The following is a 17,627-nucleotide window of genomic DNA, read 5'->3' as shown; positions in this document are numbered from 1 at the left end:
AAAATTATGTCCTTTTAAAGTTAAGCTTTGAAGATTACCTGATATCCATAAAAGAAAATCTCCCGAATGTTTATTTATTACGTGCTCTAGGCTCTTGACAATTTTGCCAAAACCGAGACATTTTCGGTGAAATTACGACTCTCAGTCGAACATTTCCGACACTTAAATTATTTTTAGCACTTCATTCAGATACAAGCAATTCACCTGCGTCCAATCAGGTGTAAAGATACCCACGAGAGTGGAAACAGGTCCCGCGCTAAGAAAGTTGCTCGGTCGTGATCAAGCAATCGTGTGCTCGCCGTCGGGAACACTCAAACGGAATTGCTGTCAAAGGGGTTCTCATTGGCTTTGAGCGACAACCTCAAGCCAATCGAGACTCTGCCGCGGACTGGAGGACTGGACGGCGGGGTTGGATTACACCACCACCGCAAATGCTAATACGCGTTCCTTCTATTAATCTGCATAGCGTTCACAAAGTGCATCCAAGTGCATCTATCTCGCTTTGCTTGAGAGCCGCAATCCGACCGCGCCGCCTGCAAAAACAAAGGTGAGTGTCCCATTTTTCGGACGGATGCATTATGTTAAGCTCATTACACCGCCGGGTTTTCCTGTTTTGCGTTCGCAATCTGAGCGGAGTGAATACTGTCGCGCGGTGTCGAGTATCCCTCAGTCATTGTTAATCTCACGGGAATTGACTTACGCCGACCTGACGTGCACCAGAAATATAATTCGCGCTCGCCAATGAGTGTCACTTTCAAAACGCAGAAATGCCGACGTAGGGTATTGTTCTCGATTTTTTGGCACATGACACAAACAATAAATTTGACGGAAGGATCGACCACAGCAGACACACCTTTCATCTGTTCCCTTCGTTTTCGTTCGGGATTCTTGTTTTGAACTCCGCGAAAGACATTTGGATGCACACTTACGTCTGGTATATTATGTTTCACACTTATGCTTGAGAGGTAAAATAAGCGAGGAAGATGTTATGCAGTGCATTGTGGTCAGAAAATTAGCATATATAGTCAGGTTGAATCAATATAAAATTTATAGAGTGACCAGCCCATTGGCTCGCATTGTTAAGGCATTCCTGGCAGGTGACAAAAGGCAATGGGAGATATGTGAGCATTTCGGCTATATGTTCACGGCTGCTTATATTTATTAATTTTTTTAACGCCTCCCCGCACCGAAGTCTTTTATTGAAACGCCAGACATTTTTCCCTAAAGCTGCTGGAAAGGTGTGTAAATCAGCAAGTGGCGAGTCGGCGCCGGTGGGTCTCCCAGCCCATTCGGCTATTTAAGTTGCTTCGAAATACTCAAATTGCTCAACGGGCTGGGAGGCGTATCGGCGCCGACTCACCACGTACTGTTTTTCGCGCCTTTTCAGTGGTTTTATAGGGACAAATTTATGGCGTTTGAATAGAAGACCTGGGTGCGGGGAGGCGAAGAGATGACCACATTGGGCCCAAGTTCCTCTGCGGCCACTCGGGCTCCATGTGATCCGTTCGGCCGTGATATTGGGACACGGTTAGCTCATTACCCACAAAAAGTGTCTATTTCAACCGTTTTCAAGGAATTTGTGCGGTTCAAAAATATTATATCTTTTTTTGGAAATAAAGATTGCTAATTAAAGTCGCGCAATGAGAAAGTAAAAGGAAACCCGCTGTCATTAGAATTAATATTCAACTGACGTAGTCTAAATTCGATTAAACCAGCAATTTCTACTGCGAATTTCACTCCGGCAGCTTTATTTAAGTACGGATTGCTATTCAGAAAAAATCACTCTTTTAGTGTGTTACCCATACTAGAGTCAAGAATGGAACCATAAAAAGCCGCTAAAATGCAATTCAAAAGCAAAAAAGCACTAAAACCCGCAGCGATCGAGAAAATATAAAGAGAGTTTGGTGTTTGTAAAACTCGAGACGCTTGATGCACAGAGAAAGACTTGGCATAGTTGTAATTTTCGTTTTATGACTCTTTGTCCACCCACCTGTGCATAAAAGATTGGCCGCTCGGATAGACAGACACGGCATTAAAACGCATAGCTCATCCTCCGCGTGTGTGAATTTCAACGATGAAATGAGGCATGCCAATCAGTTCGACTAGTAAATCAACGCTCAAGCATTTCACATTAGCAATAGTGACTTAATTAATTATTTTGATATGCGGAATACTGATTAACTGCTTCCCCTGTTGAAAAAACTCTTCTCACGCGCAGAACTGTCTGAGGTATGTCTGCCAAGTGTTTAAATTTTAAATTCTTGTATAGTTTCTTGGTATTCTGCTGCAAATAGATTTAAATACGTGAGAAATGTTTTGAACACGACGATTTTCCACGTTTTTCACAATGCAACCAATAAATGATACACATTTTTGATAGGGTCGAGTGGAATACCTGTATTGCGACTTATGCAAATGTGCATTCAATGAAATGAAGATAAGGTGCCGCAACTCTTTACAGTGAATTAAAAAAAACAGTATTATTACTCAGGAGATAAGTAAATGCAATAAAGATATGAATTTATTCAATATCGATGACGCACGCAAATAATTATAAATAATTTACGATCATTTCTTGTGAATAAAAAATTTTGAATCTTACAAGTTTGAAGGATGAAACTTCGGATATAAGGATAAGGGGCAACTATTTACTGTTTTTATAGTTCTGACTTTTAAGAAAAATAGAAATACTTGCCAGGCACCGCACAATGTGCGCCGGCTGCAGTTCAGTAGAGAATATACAGCGTACGTTTACAGATTATGTAAAAGCAAAGCAGTAAAAAGTGGTCTTCAAAAGGACAAAAACTTAGGTTTAATTCATTGATTAATTATCATTTTACCCTATACATGTATTCAAGCAGAGGTATATTTTACATGCCCCAACTCACCTCCCAGTCCACGACAAGTGCGTCAAGCAATTTCAAATGGCTCTCTCTCGCCCAACTTTATTTGCAAGCGCAACAGCGCACTTGACTTGGCCTTTGTCATGTGGCGATTTCACAACGAACTCATTTCTCCAACGCCGATCTAAAAATAGCACTTTGATTACATATTTATGAGGCAGGTATTGTTCGATTTTCCACTCCCTACATATTACAGTCTGCACATGACTGGCCAATCAAAATATTTTTTAATATTATCATATTTTGAGTATTTAAATTACTTATGTCATTCATTAATTGACAAAAATTGGAAGGAACAAAAAGTACAGATTGACTTTAATAGGTATCATTTTGTTAGGGAATCACGAAAGAAATTTTTTAACAATGGTATCACTTAATTTGAATTCTTAAAAAGGTTGACTAAAAACCATGTAGTATGTATTATTAGTTTGCATATTTTGGAAAAATAATAATGCAAAATAAAGGCGCTAACACAGTGAAAATAAAAATTATTTAATTACCTATCATTTTTTGCGGATATTCGGTTTTTGGATTTTTTCTAAAAACCTTTCCTTATAAAATTATTAACACATATGACAAATGGAGTTAAATGAATCACTCGATCCGGAATCTCTACAGGCTATGATTAAAAGCTCTCACTGCTCATCAGACAGATTGATTTATTAAATGTTTGATTGACGGTTTACCTCCCTCAGAAAAATTTCAAGTTAATGTGTAACTAACCTTTAAGTGACGCAAGCAGGGATTGCTAATTACATGAATTGAGCTATCTTTCACACTCACATAATTGAAGTGGGGGCAGTCGTAGTCTTTCACTCAAATGCCAAAGTATAGAGTTTTTGGCGTGCACCGTTCCTCTTATGCCCCTCTTTTACAAACGCGCGAAGGGCGTCGCAACCACAAGATCACGTGAAATGCTTCTTTTGCACAGTCGAGGGACGAATCGTTGACCAAACACGATGGTTTTGCACCAAGAGGACGACGATGAGGTCCCATGCGTGCAAATGCAACGCATCAATGGCTTATTCTCAGGAAAAGCCCCACAGGTTAGCAAAAGACTTTTTTTTAAATAACTCTTTTGATCATTCTTTTTTTATTTTGATTCTAGTAAGTATTTGACAGTTGCTTTATTTAAAAAATATCATTCTGGTATCCGGACAAAAATGTGAAATATGCTGACAAAAAATTCATTTTTTTATCAATAATTATTTTTTAAACGTTAAATTTTTGCCAAAATACATTTTTTAATACTTACCCTTGCTAGAGCTAAGTCATTTCAGTAGGACAAACCATTGATAAACTTCTGAATCGGGTTGGAGTCATAAAACTACCACAAATCTTAGGAACATTATTTCCAACAATCGCGGAAACTACATTTTAACTTTGTGAAATAATCTTTTAATCTAGCAGAATCCTGATTAAGACAGTAATTTCAATTACTCGCACTAATAATGGTAAATTTGTGTTTATTTTATAATTTCAAAATTTCTCTAAATGGGCCGTGTTGCTGAGAATGCTTTTCCCGGCTAGTGTGAGAAATTCATTATCTATTTTTGACTTACATAAAATACTGGGGTTAGCTTTAAAAAAAAGGAATAACAGAAGACCATGGGAAAAAGTTAAGCACTGAGTGAAGGTAAAAAGGAAAAATTCATTATTTTATTTACGCGCGCGGTAAGGACGGCAGTCATTTAAAACTAGAATATAGCAGTAGCCTTTGCAGAATTCGAAAATAAATTAATAAATTGGGACCCTGGAACCGAAATTATTATTTTAAAATTGGCTTCATTTTTTTGTATTTTACTATAGTTCGATTTTTAAGACAGCGTGAGAGCAATGAACGCCACGAAAACATTATTAAAATACAATATTATGTTCGTATTTATTTGGTATGTTGTACTTTTTAGTAAAGCAATAATTCACTAACTTTCTTATAGTTTAATAAGTTTTTAACAGTTTATAATTTATTAATTTAGCATTGACCCTTGATTCCCCCCCTCCCTCCCTATAACAATAGGTCGTTTGTCTAGTAATGACTTTGAACAGTTTTTCTTCATCCAAAGATGCGCATCTTCATGTCGTGAGGATTAATACCAGTGAGAATAAAATGGTCGGCAACGTGAAAGATTTTTATGTAGTTTATTTTCTTTCTCGCGAGAGCTCATTCGCTAATTGTCAGTTGCAAAGTGGCGTCGCCTGCAGCATATGCCGCTGAGTGAATTTATTGCTGCTTATGTGGCGTCGTGAGATAAACTGCCTACCAAGATTAAGAAATGCATAACATTAAAATAAACGATTAACTTTTAGCATGCACAGCAGTTTTTAATATGTACAATCTGTTTTATCTTCATACGGTTTCATCAACAAAGAGATTGTTTGTCTCGACTAAGATTGACTTGATGAGTTATTACGTGTTGCCTGAAAAATGCTTTTGAATAATAAGACCTACATATACACCAAACACCTACCTGAAGTGACTTTTCCTGGGAACGATAATTTATATTTTTGATCAAAAGGCTGAAATATATTTCTGCGCTGACAAGAAAGTGGAATTATAAATCATAGCTTGAAACCATTAACGTAATCTACCCGGTGATAAATTTTAACTCAAGAGGGACGGGGGCAAGTCAAAGATGATTATTCTGGTTACCAATTTGATTTATGTGCTAAGATATCTCCGTAGTTTTGAGTGGTCTGGAAGTGCATCGCGTTGCAGCCTTTGATTAAAAGCGTTTTAAAAAGCGCTAACCTTGGAGTTATTCATTTCGCGGATGAGTTGTACCGACTCTAAAAATGTCAGCTAATGGAATAAAGAGAAGTTTATTTAACGACTTCATTAAAATTATAATAAATCCAGTTGCATTTAAAGGCTTTTAGGGGAATTACGATCGGCGTAAGTGGAATTGCAAATATTATTCACAAACACCCGTTTTGACGAAAAAAATCAAGAATAACGTCATCAATTTAATCTCTTCTGGTATAGAGGCATTTGAGGCGAAAACAAACGGAGTTTTTAAAGAGCTGCGAAAATCCTCTCTCACACGCCTGAAAGAAGTGCCAACGTGTATTGTCCAATTAAACTCCTTTTGAATCACTCTAAATGTTTTTAAAGAGAGAATAACTTGATGAAATCAACATGGAAAAAGCTTTTTTGCTGATCGCCAACCCAGGAGCGCTGGGTGTAGATTTTCTGAGAGCGCGGACCTTGAGGGTTTTCGGTGGCTCTGGTGCTCGCGCCGAAGCCCTTGCAAGTGATGACATGTCTCGTATTACTAGGTATGATTATCAACACAGCTGGAACCTTTTCCGCTCGCATTCGAAAATTAGGATAATATTCGATACCATTTCCGAACTATGAACGGGACAGCAAGCATGACAGCCTTTACGACACAAATTAATCATTTCTTCAACGTCGCAGAGAAGGGAAGCATCACGTGCAGCGCGATATTTATGAGCTTGATTATCGATTCCAGGTGCAGCTTAATAAGTATCTGAGAAGGTTTGGTCAAGTCGCTAAATGTTGTACATTGACACCGCAGAGCGAAACCTTCAAATTATAATGAGACGAGTGTGAGTGTCACGTTTGGCATGCACGTAGACAATTTTGCCTAAAAGACAATAGAAATCTGGCGAATCGCTGGACGAGGCTCGAATAGTTTGAGGCTTTTCTACGTGTTATCACAGATTTTGCCGTTTTTTTCAAATCGTGAGGAATTTTCTTAATTTACGAATTGTTTTTGGAACCCTCGGGTATTCTTGTGCTTCAGGATAGAGTGGATTTTGCTGCCCTAAAAATAGCTACAAGGATATAAATTTCATTGAATGCCCAAGAAGAAATATCAGCCTGAAATGCGAAAATTTTCCTCTGTAGATGGCCTATGTGAAAACATTTAAATGAGAGATACAGATTCTGATTGAAAAGCGTTTTAGGGAATAGCTATAAGGCTGCTTCAAACAAGCTTTTTTAGATCAGACTCAAAAGTCAATGAATAAAAAATAAATACCTGTAACAGGTCCAATTAAGCGACATCTGGCCACAAACTGCTGGTTGTAATAAAATAATTTTAAATTTGGTGGTGATTAAATTTGAATATTAAATCAATTTAACACTTACTTAATTGATTTCAACTGCTCTAAACGAACGGTTACAACGCCTTCTAAGCAAATAAATTCCAGCCTTTTATCCTATTTGTTGCAGTTGGAAAAAGGAGCCGAAATGTCTAGCTTGCGAGGCTACGGCAAATGGGCCCCCGATGTTGAGGGTGTCACCTTAACTTGGCACGACCTGAGTGTCTACGTGCCCGCGGAAAAAGAAGGAGGACTGTTCAGGAAGCAGAGCAAGCCGCACAAGAGACTCCTAAATTCAGGTTTGCCAAACGCTAACACGTACAGGAATGGCAACTAATATACAATATCGTGGTTTATTTCCAGTTTCAGGAGCCGTCAAACCGGGCACGTTGGTCGCACTCATGGGCTCGAGGTAAGATGATGACAAATAATTGCCTGTGGTTTGCTAAATATTCATTTTAATTTCAACGCACTGTTAAGATCAACGGAAAACATAAAGCTTTTCTGTCTTGAATTCGTAATTATTCCTCACAGCATCAAAACCTGCATTTTAGTATGTGGTGATTCTCCCCACATGTTTTCAGTACACTAGTGTATGGTGTTACTGCGTGTGCGAGTCTCAGTCCCCGCGTCTTGTGTACATGCGTGTGTGCTTGTATTCACCACAAGGCATACGCAAATAAATAATGAATACCACATCCAACTGTAATCTAGAATCCAGCATATTAACCAATAGATGTTCACCAGCTAAGTTCACACAAATGAAATAAATCAGTCTGGATATAAATCACCGCAAGCACATTTTTATCTAAACATCTTTTCTAAATATTATTTCTGAGCAGTACATTTAACACTGCTGAAAGGCTATAGATTAAAAAATCTTCGCATTGTTTAATCATTTTCTGACACAAATACTTACACCGCACAAAAAACATTTTCTGCCAGCAAACCTCACGCGGTAAGCACACGACATAAGCAATGATATAATGATTAAATTTCTTTACTCTAGCCTTGGTGGTCACATGCGCGTTGTGCAGGTTAATATATATCATGCTAATTGATGCGAGGCAATTAATGGGCTGTGTAATCACATAAATTATCCTATTCTTCGCAATAATTGATGTGTGAAAAACAAGCTATTCCATTACCACCTAACCCCACATTTTGCCATTCTTTATTAGGAAATTGTCAACACATTTAGACGCAATGTCAACACATTTAGACGCAATTCATTAAGTATGCACGTGGCAGCTGCGTAATTTGCAAATTATCTGATTGCAGTGGAGCGGGGAAAAGCACGCTTATGAATGCTCTCGCCCACAGAAACCCAGGTAAGATTGTTTGTTTCAGCTACTGACAATGAGAAACTGAATTGCGTTTTTCTTGTGAGTATTGAAATTGTAAGGGAACGGGTGATTTTCTATTTTTTACCCCTTAGTCAATGCATCTGATATAAGAAACCGTGAAAAGCGCTATTCAAAATATCAACAAAAATATTATTTGTCACACTAATTTTTAAGCCATGGTATTCAATTGATTTTAGAGCCACATCTCATCAAGCTAGTTTTTTCTATGTAGTAAATGAATGTTGTCTTAATACCTGAACTAAAAATTTTAATGAATATGTTTAGTTAGAATCGAAAAAACTCTCATTCACTGAATTTTCTCAACGTGAAATTTCACAAATCGAAGCAGGTGTCTTCATATATTTTATTTTGTTCAGAATAAGTGTTTTTCCTTCAAAACTTCGCAATGCAGTTGGTTTTCAATTTTATTTTTGCTTTCAATGGCGCTACCCATAAAAAGGGCATTATACGCGAAAAATACGACGAGCAAGTGCGTGATAAACGCAGGGAGTCACACTTAATGGTGTAGGCATATGCGTAAGTAAAACGTGCACATAAATCTTTCCAAGTGTTCTTATCGATAAACAACCTTTGGATGATGTCTCCTTGCATATTATATGCCAGCACGGGCTTTCAGTGCGTAGTGAAAAAAAACCAGCATGGGCGGGACGAAAGCCATTTGTAAATCGAGAAACAAGGCAAAAAAATAACTTTCTAATTGACATGAAACATGCAAGAGTCAGTACTTTTTGTACCTGCGATCTGCTAATAATAGAGGAGTTGCTTTTCCACTTTGAACTTGACACGCCTGACGCGTGAGTGAAGTGTTTTTTAGTCTCTTCTGTCGTGATCCGCGCGCTCAAACAGGATCAGAATTAATTTATATTATATAAGGATCACTATTCACTTCGGAATCCGATTAAGTGATTGTCGCGTGCAAAAAAGTGTTGAGCAAGTGAAATGTTACAGTGAAATAAATCTTACATGATGGAATGAAAAAATATGTCAGATGGAGAGACACTTGAGGATTGGTTTGTGAAAAAATTAAAAACCGGTTTTTCCCGAGTTGAAAGAAAAGGTGTTTTTATCGTTTTTATTGCTTAAGTTTCGATAAATAACGAGAATGGGCAGTAAATAATAAATATCTCTCTGAAGACAAATTTGTGATTGAACCCAGGATAAAATAATTTAGTTGGCCAGCGCTAAAAATGTTACTTGCAATTTTAACTTGAGCTAATTTTTTATTCAAGAGCTATACTAATAAACGCACCACATTTCCATTTCACACTTACCAGGTATCTAATTCAATTTATATGGCTAAATTAATTTCTCGCGGCTTCCATCGCGAGATGAAGGTATACATATTAAATTGATGTACATAAAATGGTTTTTAATGTTTACTTAAGATATGCAAATCACTTTTAATGGCAACGTAAACATATACCATTTTTTGCTCCAAGTGAAATCAAAAATTTAAAAAACAACAATTCTCGCGTTGAAAAGAAGACTAAAATTAGTTTGATAACGCGATATATTTGTCCCGTCAAGTTCTTCACGGGACACACCAGAGAGGAGAGACAGATTATTTCCTCTGTCTTGAATAAAAATTTCAATCTCAGGCATGCAACTGACATCATGCCTAACACTTTGCTTGGACCCTTTAATTGCATTAATTATTGCTCGCGCTATCGGCTACTTGTTTTTCTCAAACGAAAAAAGGCTATTTTCTTGCTTATGTTGCGGATCCACTCATTACAATCTTGGCTAAGTTTCTTTTTAACATACCTTTAATGCTAATTTATGCGGAATAGTACTTCTTGCCTCATGTGGAAGGTAATTTCTTGTTCAGGAAAATGCAATTAATTCTGCATTGAGTAACATTAACGGTCCATTAAACACTGACCCCAGACAAAGAGACTGGATGCTGAGTAGCGCAAGAAAGTGGACATTCCTTTGATTGGGACATACATCTTGGAAGTGGATGGAAATAATTACTAAGATCTCGCTCTAGAAGCTCTCAAACTATAGATTCATATAGAAGGCGAAGGTTAATTATTTAACCAACAAGCCATCGGTTCAATGATTACTGAAATCAGTAACATTATTGGAATTATGAATTAATTATTTTTTGTCTTTCATTTGTCACAAGAAAGACGCAGCAACGCCCGATCAAACAATGAAACATGCAAATCCCGGCATTAAATCGGTAGCTAGGGGCCCCCGGCGCGCGTGGCTGAAATATTTTTTAAGAGCAATAAAAATTACATTTCTTTTGGCAATGACACGAAAAAGTAAATAATCCTAAAATTTAAATTTTGTTATTACTGCCAAAAACTTTGGAAGCAGCGTGAATAATTTAAAATTTAATGTCGCTTATCGGCTTGCTGAGTTGTCTCGCCCCTTTTTATTACACTCTTCGGCTTCGTAAAAAAGTAATAAAATGTTCACCTGATTTTAGTCGGTGTGGTAGTAGATGGCGACATCCGAGTCAACGGTAGGCCAATCGGACCCTACATGAACAACTTGTGCGGCTATGTGCCTCAGGAGGACCTATTCGTCAGGGACCTCACTGTGAAGGAGCATTTGACATTCATGGTAAGAATTTTCCGACGCAAACAGGTTAATTTATATTAATGAAAGCTCGCGGACGCCCCATCATAAAAATTCCCGCGCATCTGTCTGGTGCGACGGGCTGCGCGTGTAAATATAAATTATCGCCTGAGAGGTCAACTTGGCGGGTGCTTCCTTTTTAATGCTGCCACTCATCTTGATCAAACGCGCAACCCGATCCAACGACCGTTTGTCATTTCAATGGCTTAGCGAATTGAATCAAATTAGTGGCCGTCAAGATGCATTTGACACAACAATCACGTGTGGCGTGTGTTCAATTTCTGCCTTATCTCGCATCTCCGGCACTTTCTCGAGTCTGGCGACGGTTTGCAAAACCGGATGGCGAGTTTATGACTGTAAATTTAAATTACTGTATATTTTTAGAATTAGCCATAAATGGAAGTTTAGCATGCCGCTCTACTATCTAATAATGGACATAATATTATTAATTTATAGACGGTAATAAGAAGCATAATAAATGCGGGCACGTATTTCATGTCTAAAAAACTTAAAATTTAACACGCACTCAGTACGTGAAATTTTAAATATACTGCAAATATTCTGTGGATCCTGTTTATTTGCACTAAAAACTTATATTCAAATTGTTCTTGCAAACAGAGCTTAGATAGAAAACCAGTTTGCGTAATTCAGGAGGCACTATATTACGTCGTTCCGCGCGAGTTCATCTTAAAATCCGATCCATTTATAATTTCCCCCTGACATATTCTTTTAATTCAACCGTAAAATATACATTTTGACACGATATCAGTATCAGTGCTGTCAGCGAAGCACAGATTTATAGCATTGAACAATTTTCAATTGAAATGATAGGCAGGAGATGTCATGAGAAATGGCTTAAAAATTAAATCGTCTCGGCTTAGTACAAAGTGCACATGCGGTAGAGATGGTAAGGATTCTAGTTATAATGAATATTTTATTAGCCTGTCCTAAAATTTCTCATTGAAAAAAAATACTGCAGGGAAGGCTTCAGCTTTTATAGGCCATGTTCAAGTTTAGTGAACTTTATTTCGCACGGAATTTTGCACAGACTTACGACATTATTACTTTTCACTATGTAAAACCATACAGCAGGAAAGGTAACAACGAGTTTTTTGTTGGTGACAGTTTATACGCAATAAATTTTTGTGAAATTTGTTCTTCTTAAAATAGATTTATGACTAACTTTAAAAATGAAAAAAAATCAGGCTTTATAATACAGGTTAAAAATTTTAAGCCATGCCCTAGATTTTACAACTACGATAATTACGAAATAAATTGTGCTTATATGTCCAAAGCTTTGCTCCATAATGGAAAGCTGACCATTGGGTCTCTACTCCAAAAATAATACAATAATAATGACGTTTATTTTTTTAATAAGATTATTATGAAAAATTAGGGCAGTCAAAGAGCACAGTCAAACTCAAAAATATCAAAACTGTAGAAAAATCTATAACAAATTACAGACTGCAATGGTGAATCGGGGAAGAAATTTTCATAAAACAAAAATGCAATATTTTGCAGGCGTGGATGCGTCTGGACCGTCGAACGAGTCGGTTTGAGCGCCGGCGCCACGTGCTGGACCTTTTAAGCATTTTGGGCCTGTCGGAACGCGCCGACACGCGGATCGGCGCCACCGGACACGAGAAGGTGTTGTCAGGCGGCGAGAAGAAGCGGCTCGCGTTCGCCTCGGAGCTACTGACAGACCCGCCGCTGCTTTTCTGCGACGAGCCGACCACCGGGCTCGACTCGTTTTCGGCCCAGAAGATCGTGCAGATGATGGGCTCGATGGCCGCGCAGGGCAAAACCATCGTGTGTACCATCCACCAACCGAGCTCAGAGATGTTCAGCCTATTTCACGAGCTGATCCTGCTCGTTGACGGCCGCATCGCCTTCATGGGAACGCCCAACAACGCAGTCACCTTCTTCGAGAGGTACTTTATAAAACGATATAAATTCATTAATTTCCACTTCGCACTCTCGCCGAGTGAGCCGCAATTCTGACGCGGGCAGTTAAAATTAATATGGTGGCGCGTGTTGAGCAAATCTTGATCAATTTATACTTTATAATTATCCAGCGTGTGAGCAGGGAACTTCACAGCGGTCCGCCACAGCCTGTCACTTGGCAGCAATTTATTCCCTCGCTAATAATTGGGGCTTGTGATAAGTCTGCACTCGGCCACTTATTTTTAATAATGAAGTCATGAATCATGTATGAACGATTTCAGATTAAGATAATTGAGTTAAACGCAAACATCGCTCGCAACAGTGTAATGAGTTTTGCTTTTGAGCATTTTGCATTCCTGGTCTCAATTAAGATTTATTTTATTTTTATTCATGACTGAGAGTGCACAGATAATTGATGTAATTACACCGTTTTTAATAACAATTTTAGACATTGATAGATCGCAAATCAATCGGATGATTCAGCAGCAGTTGCTGCTGCCCTACTTCGACCATTAGCAAACCTGAGAATGAACTCAAAACAAAAAATATGTTATTAGAATAATATTTAAATTTTCATATGAGAATTGGAAGCAGAATTACGATTCTACAGTAGCAGAAAATGGTGACAGTTCATGTATACGAAGCGGTTAACCTAGCCCTTTTCATTTATATAAATAATCCTTAACACTGAAGCCTGTCATTGAGGGATTTCGCTAAGGTCGTGAATTAGTGCTGTTAATCCAGCAAGGGATAAATTTCATCCGGAAAAGAGTTACGCTCCGCGCAAATGATCGCACAGTCGTACACACAGTGACAATACATCATGTTAAAAGTGACTCGACACGGCTTAATCCTTTGATGTACGTGCGTGGAGCGTTTTTGAAGCCACTTGGACACAATGGCGTATTGTCTTGAAAACACGGGTGGTGCAAAAGGCAGTTGCGAAGAATGATTGCGCATATAAATAATATATGCACACATACGCGATCATAAATTCATCTGACATCAAAACAAGGAGCTAAAAACGAGTTGCCGCGCAAGTGAACGTATTAATCGTCGTGGGCAACGCGTTCGAGAAATGGTAATGCTCAATTGGAATGCTAATTTCGTTAATTTACGACTGTCCTGCTATACTTATTGGAGCTTGCGTCCTGGCTACGCGATCAATTTGTCGGTCTTTGAAAAGATAAATTCCTGTGCACTGAGACAGACGCTACAGCAGCGGCGCAACTCAGTGGCGGAAAGACCGTATTATGAATTCACAATAATTTTTACCCGGGCGTTTACAGCCAAGAATTGTGACATGTTTATTGCTTAAATCAATCGGCTAATTCAATCAATAAAGCCCCGCGTCTTGCAGGTGCATACTTAACAACTCGCAACACCTTTCATGCACATAAAGTTTACGACTTTTCCTTCAGCGTTTGTTTATTGAGTCCCGAGTCCAGGATCTGGAGGCAGGTTAAGTGCAAAATCCACTTGCCGTTTATAAAACTGCGCATATTAAATTGAAATTATGAAGATTGGAATGATGAGGAGGAACTGTGATGGCATCATTAGCAGACAAGCTTCCCAGAATCACCAAGATCTTTTTTTAAATTTAATGCTGGTGCGTCGTGAAAATGTCTAAATATATTTATTCTTACACCTTTTTAAACTTTGTGATTTTAGTCTTGCAAAAATGTCACATTTATGCTTGAAAATATCAACTGCAACTTGGCTTCCATGAAAATGTGTTTGTTTACGTTTGGAAAATAAAATATTTAATGACGTATTTTATTTTAGATAAATTAACTTTTCGCAGACATTTAATTATTCAAATAATTTTTCTATCCTAAACGCATAGAACTATACTTTGTGTGCGAGAGCAAAAATAATACTTCCCACAGAATATTTTCATCTTTTTTTTCAATAAGAGTATAAAATAGTTAAGAGGGGGGATCAATTGCATTACTACCTAACTGAATCTGAGATTTTCATTATCTTTAACACTCGCAATGCCCAAAAAGGAAGAAAGAAAGGTGTAATACCCGTGCGACCTTGCTTCCAGTCTAAACTACCGCTGCCCGGAAAACTACAATCCAGCTGACTTTTTCATTCACACATTGTCAGTGACGCCGGGCGACGAAGAAAGGTCGAGGGTGGCCGTCAAGGCCATCTGCGATCAGTACACGGTGAGCGAGCACGCGCGTGCCGTCGACCTGCTTGTGCACTACGAACGCCACCTGGCCGAATCATGCGAGGTGAGAATAATAATTGCTAATTCAAGCTTCAATAATTTTCAGTATTGCAGCTAAGATTCCTAGATAAACGTGATTTGAAGTTTCTACAAATTTAACAGCTACTGTTGAGTGTTTTATCTAAAACCAATACAAATATTAAAATTGACAAATTCGAAGATATTTTTATCCAATTTTACTCTATAAGCTCCGAGCATGATAATGATTTCTGTTATTTGCATTGACCAAATATTCAAACTATCACTTTTTTGCTTCAAACTAACCCAGTGGATAATTATTCTACTATTACAATTAATAATGAAGCACTATACTAGCTTTATTTTAAATAATTGTTAGAAACGAATAAGTTGTATTACTAGGCGAATTCAAATTATTATGGATTGCCGCTGTAAGCAAATAATTTAGTCTTTGAAAATAATAAGCATTTCACTAGTTTTTACTTCGAAGTTAAGTTTAACTTAGTGTGATTGCTCATAACTTGGGTGGGTTTGAGCTTACGTTTTTCATCCTAGTATCAAATTTTAATAAATTATGCGCTAAATTATCGCGTACATACTAAGCTTGTGCGCTATAGTTTCATACAAAAAATCGTTTGTCCCTAGATTCCGTCGGATCATCTCAGAGCCCCTAGGACAAAATTGTGAGTAGCATTTTGTTTTAATTTCCACGCCTGAATGTTCTCACGTAATTGAGGATGAATATCAAGAGTTGAAGTTTTTAGGAATATATATATATATATTGATAAAAGTATTGTAAACCGGTTTTCGTCCATTTTTCAGCAAAGGTCCGTTTCTGAGTACACAATTTTTCTGGCTCGCATACCGCTCCTTTTTGTGTGTTTTGAGAGACCCCGCCGTTCAGAAGCTAAGAATAGTTCAAAAATTGGTAAGTAAATCAATAGCTTTGGTTTAAGCCCTCCGAAGACATAAATTATCTTGAGAGTCAATTTATTTATATTTTAGTATCCTTAAAAAAATTTCAAATTAAAATCTAAAAATAAAGCAGCAAGCAAATTGTGATTGAATTTGAAAACCAGTCGAAAAGCCGCCGATGAGAATGAGCAACAAAGTTAGCATGCGTTACAAATAGGAATGCACGGTTATGCATTACGCTTCGTAAAACAGCCATGCAGGTTGCATATTTTCGAATCGCACTGCCGTCTATGCTTTGTCCTAATCTCAATTCTGTCCATCGACATCTGTTCTCAGGGCATCGCGATCATGGCTGGCCTGTGCTACGTGGGCACCCAGCTGGACCAAAGAGGCATTCAGGCGATCCAGGGAGCCCTTTTCATCTTTGTTACCGAGAACACCTTCTCACCAATGTATTCAGTGCTCGCCCTCTTCCCACAAGAGTTTCCCCTTTTCATGCGGGAATATAAGTCAGGGTTGTATGGAGTCGGCGTCTACTACTTGTCTAAACTAATAGCAATGGTGAGAACATTTGCATCACAATTTTAGTGTTTCGACAAAATCACGCTCTTGGCTAATTTTTTTAATTGCACAAACAATATTTTGCAATAATATTAATCCAGGGGCTTTCCGCAGCTTCCAGGGCTGGTGCTCGAGCCTGTTGTGTTTGTTGTGGCGTCATATTGGCTGATCGGCTTGCGCACTACCCTGTACGCGATTTTAATGACTGTCTTCATCACCGTCATGACAATGAACGTTTCAACTGCGTGTGGTACGCTTCTAGATTTACCGAAATATGTTTCGGCTCAAGAATGTTTTTCAAACAGGTTGCTTCTTTTCCACCGCGTTCGAGTCACCCACATTTGCGATGGCTTACTTGGTGCCATTTGACTTCCTGCTGATGGCCACCTCAGGGCTTTTTATTAAACTAAGGTTGGTATCGTTATTATGAGAGATGACAAACTGCGTGCCTGGTGCTCGCGTTAAAACGGGGAAATGTGTAACACTGCAATAATAACAAAGAATGAACTTTCCTTTAAATGCGGCAGACCTTATATTATCTATTTACCATCACGGGGCTTTGAATTCTTTGAAATAAGATACCCTTGGTTTCACACTTGAACAAGTTTATTTTTTCAAGTTCTTTAAATATTTATCGGTCTACAGTTGTCAGAAAATGCCACACATCGAACCTTTCCAACAAGTGTGAATCTATTTCACGGGATAAATGTCTAATGTGTCGATAAAAGACCTTGGTGCGGAGGCAGTAACATCTAGACTCAGCTTTTGAGGCTTGCGAGCCCATGTTATTCATTCTCAATGTAATTGTGATGCGAGTTTGCACAAGTTTCTAGCCATCTCAGAAGACAAAAACTTAAACTTTCAGCTCATGCTATATGCATGCTTTCGACAGAGATATATTGATTTAAAAAAAACTGGCATTTTCATTATGGAAGCATAGAACACATTAACTAAACGACAAACTTTCCTGAATTTTTCAGTACAATTCCCGTTTACATTGGATGGGTTCGTTACGTGTCGTGGATGATGTATTCAAACGAGGCTATGTCCATAGTCCAGTGGCAAGACGTGCACAATATAAGT

The 17,627-nt window shown here is 38.1% G+C and overlaps 1 protein-coding gene across 3 annotated transcripts in view; it reads left to right on the top strand.

Annotated features, from left to right (window-relative positions):
• The window catches only part of LOC135939367 (protein white-like), a 43,102-nt gene that overhangs the window by 24,745 nt on the left and 730 nt on the right, over nucleotides 1-17,627 (top strand). For 2 of the 3 annotated variants that reach the window (XM_065483699.1, XM_065483701.1), the window contains exons 2-13: nucleotides 7,102-7,270; nucleotides 7,335-7,383; nucleotides 8,253-8,302; nucleotides 10,776-10,912; nucleotides 12,449-12,858; nucleotides 14,922-15,114; nucleotides 15,714-15,751; nucleotides 15,891-15,996; nucleotides 16,320-16,544; nucleotides 16,659-16,794; nucleotides 16,850-16,955; nucleotides 17,525-17,625. In XM_065483699.1, the coding sequence (XP_065339771.1) occupies nucleotides 7,102-7,270; nucleotides 7,335-7,383; nucleotides 8,253-8,302; nucleotides 10,776-10,912; nucleotides 12,449-12,858; nucleotides 14,922-15,114; nucleotides 15,714-15,751; nucleotides 15,891-15,996; nucleotides 16,320-16,544; nucleotides 16,659-16,794; nucleotides 16,850-16,955; nucleotides 17,525-17,625 (1,720 nt within the window). Of the gene's footprint in view, nucleotides 1-3,794; nucleotides 3,950-7,101; nucleotides 7,271-7,334; nucleotides 7,384-8,252; nucleotides 8,303-10,775; nucleotides 10,913-12,448; nucleotides 12,859-14,921; nucleotides 15,115-15,713; nucleotides 15,752-15,890; nucleotides 15,997-16,319; nucleotides 16,545-16,658; nucleotides 16,795-16,849; nucleotides 16,956-17,524; nucleotides 17,626-17,627 lie in introns of those variants that run through there. The other variant, XM_065483700.1, reaches the window with a different exon arrangement.

This window comes from Cloeon dipterum, chromosome 3 (genome assembly GCF_949628265.1).
Source record: "Cloeon dipterum chromosome 3, ieCloDipt1.1, whole genome shotgun sequence".
Classification (NCBI taxonomy): domain Eukaryota; kingdom Metazoa; phylum Arthropoda; class Insecta; order Ephemeroptera; family Baetidae; genus Cloeon; species Cloeon dipterum.
The sequence above is the reverse complement of the archived record's forward strand: the minus strand, read 5'-3'. Positions and strand labels throughout refer to the sequence as shown.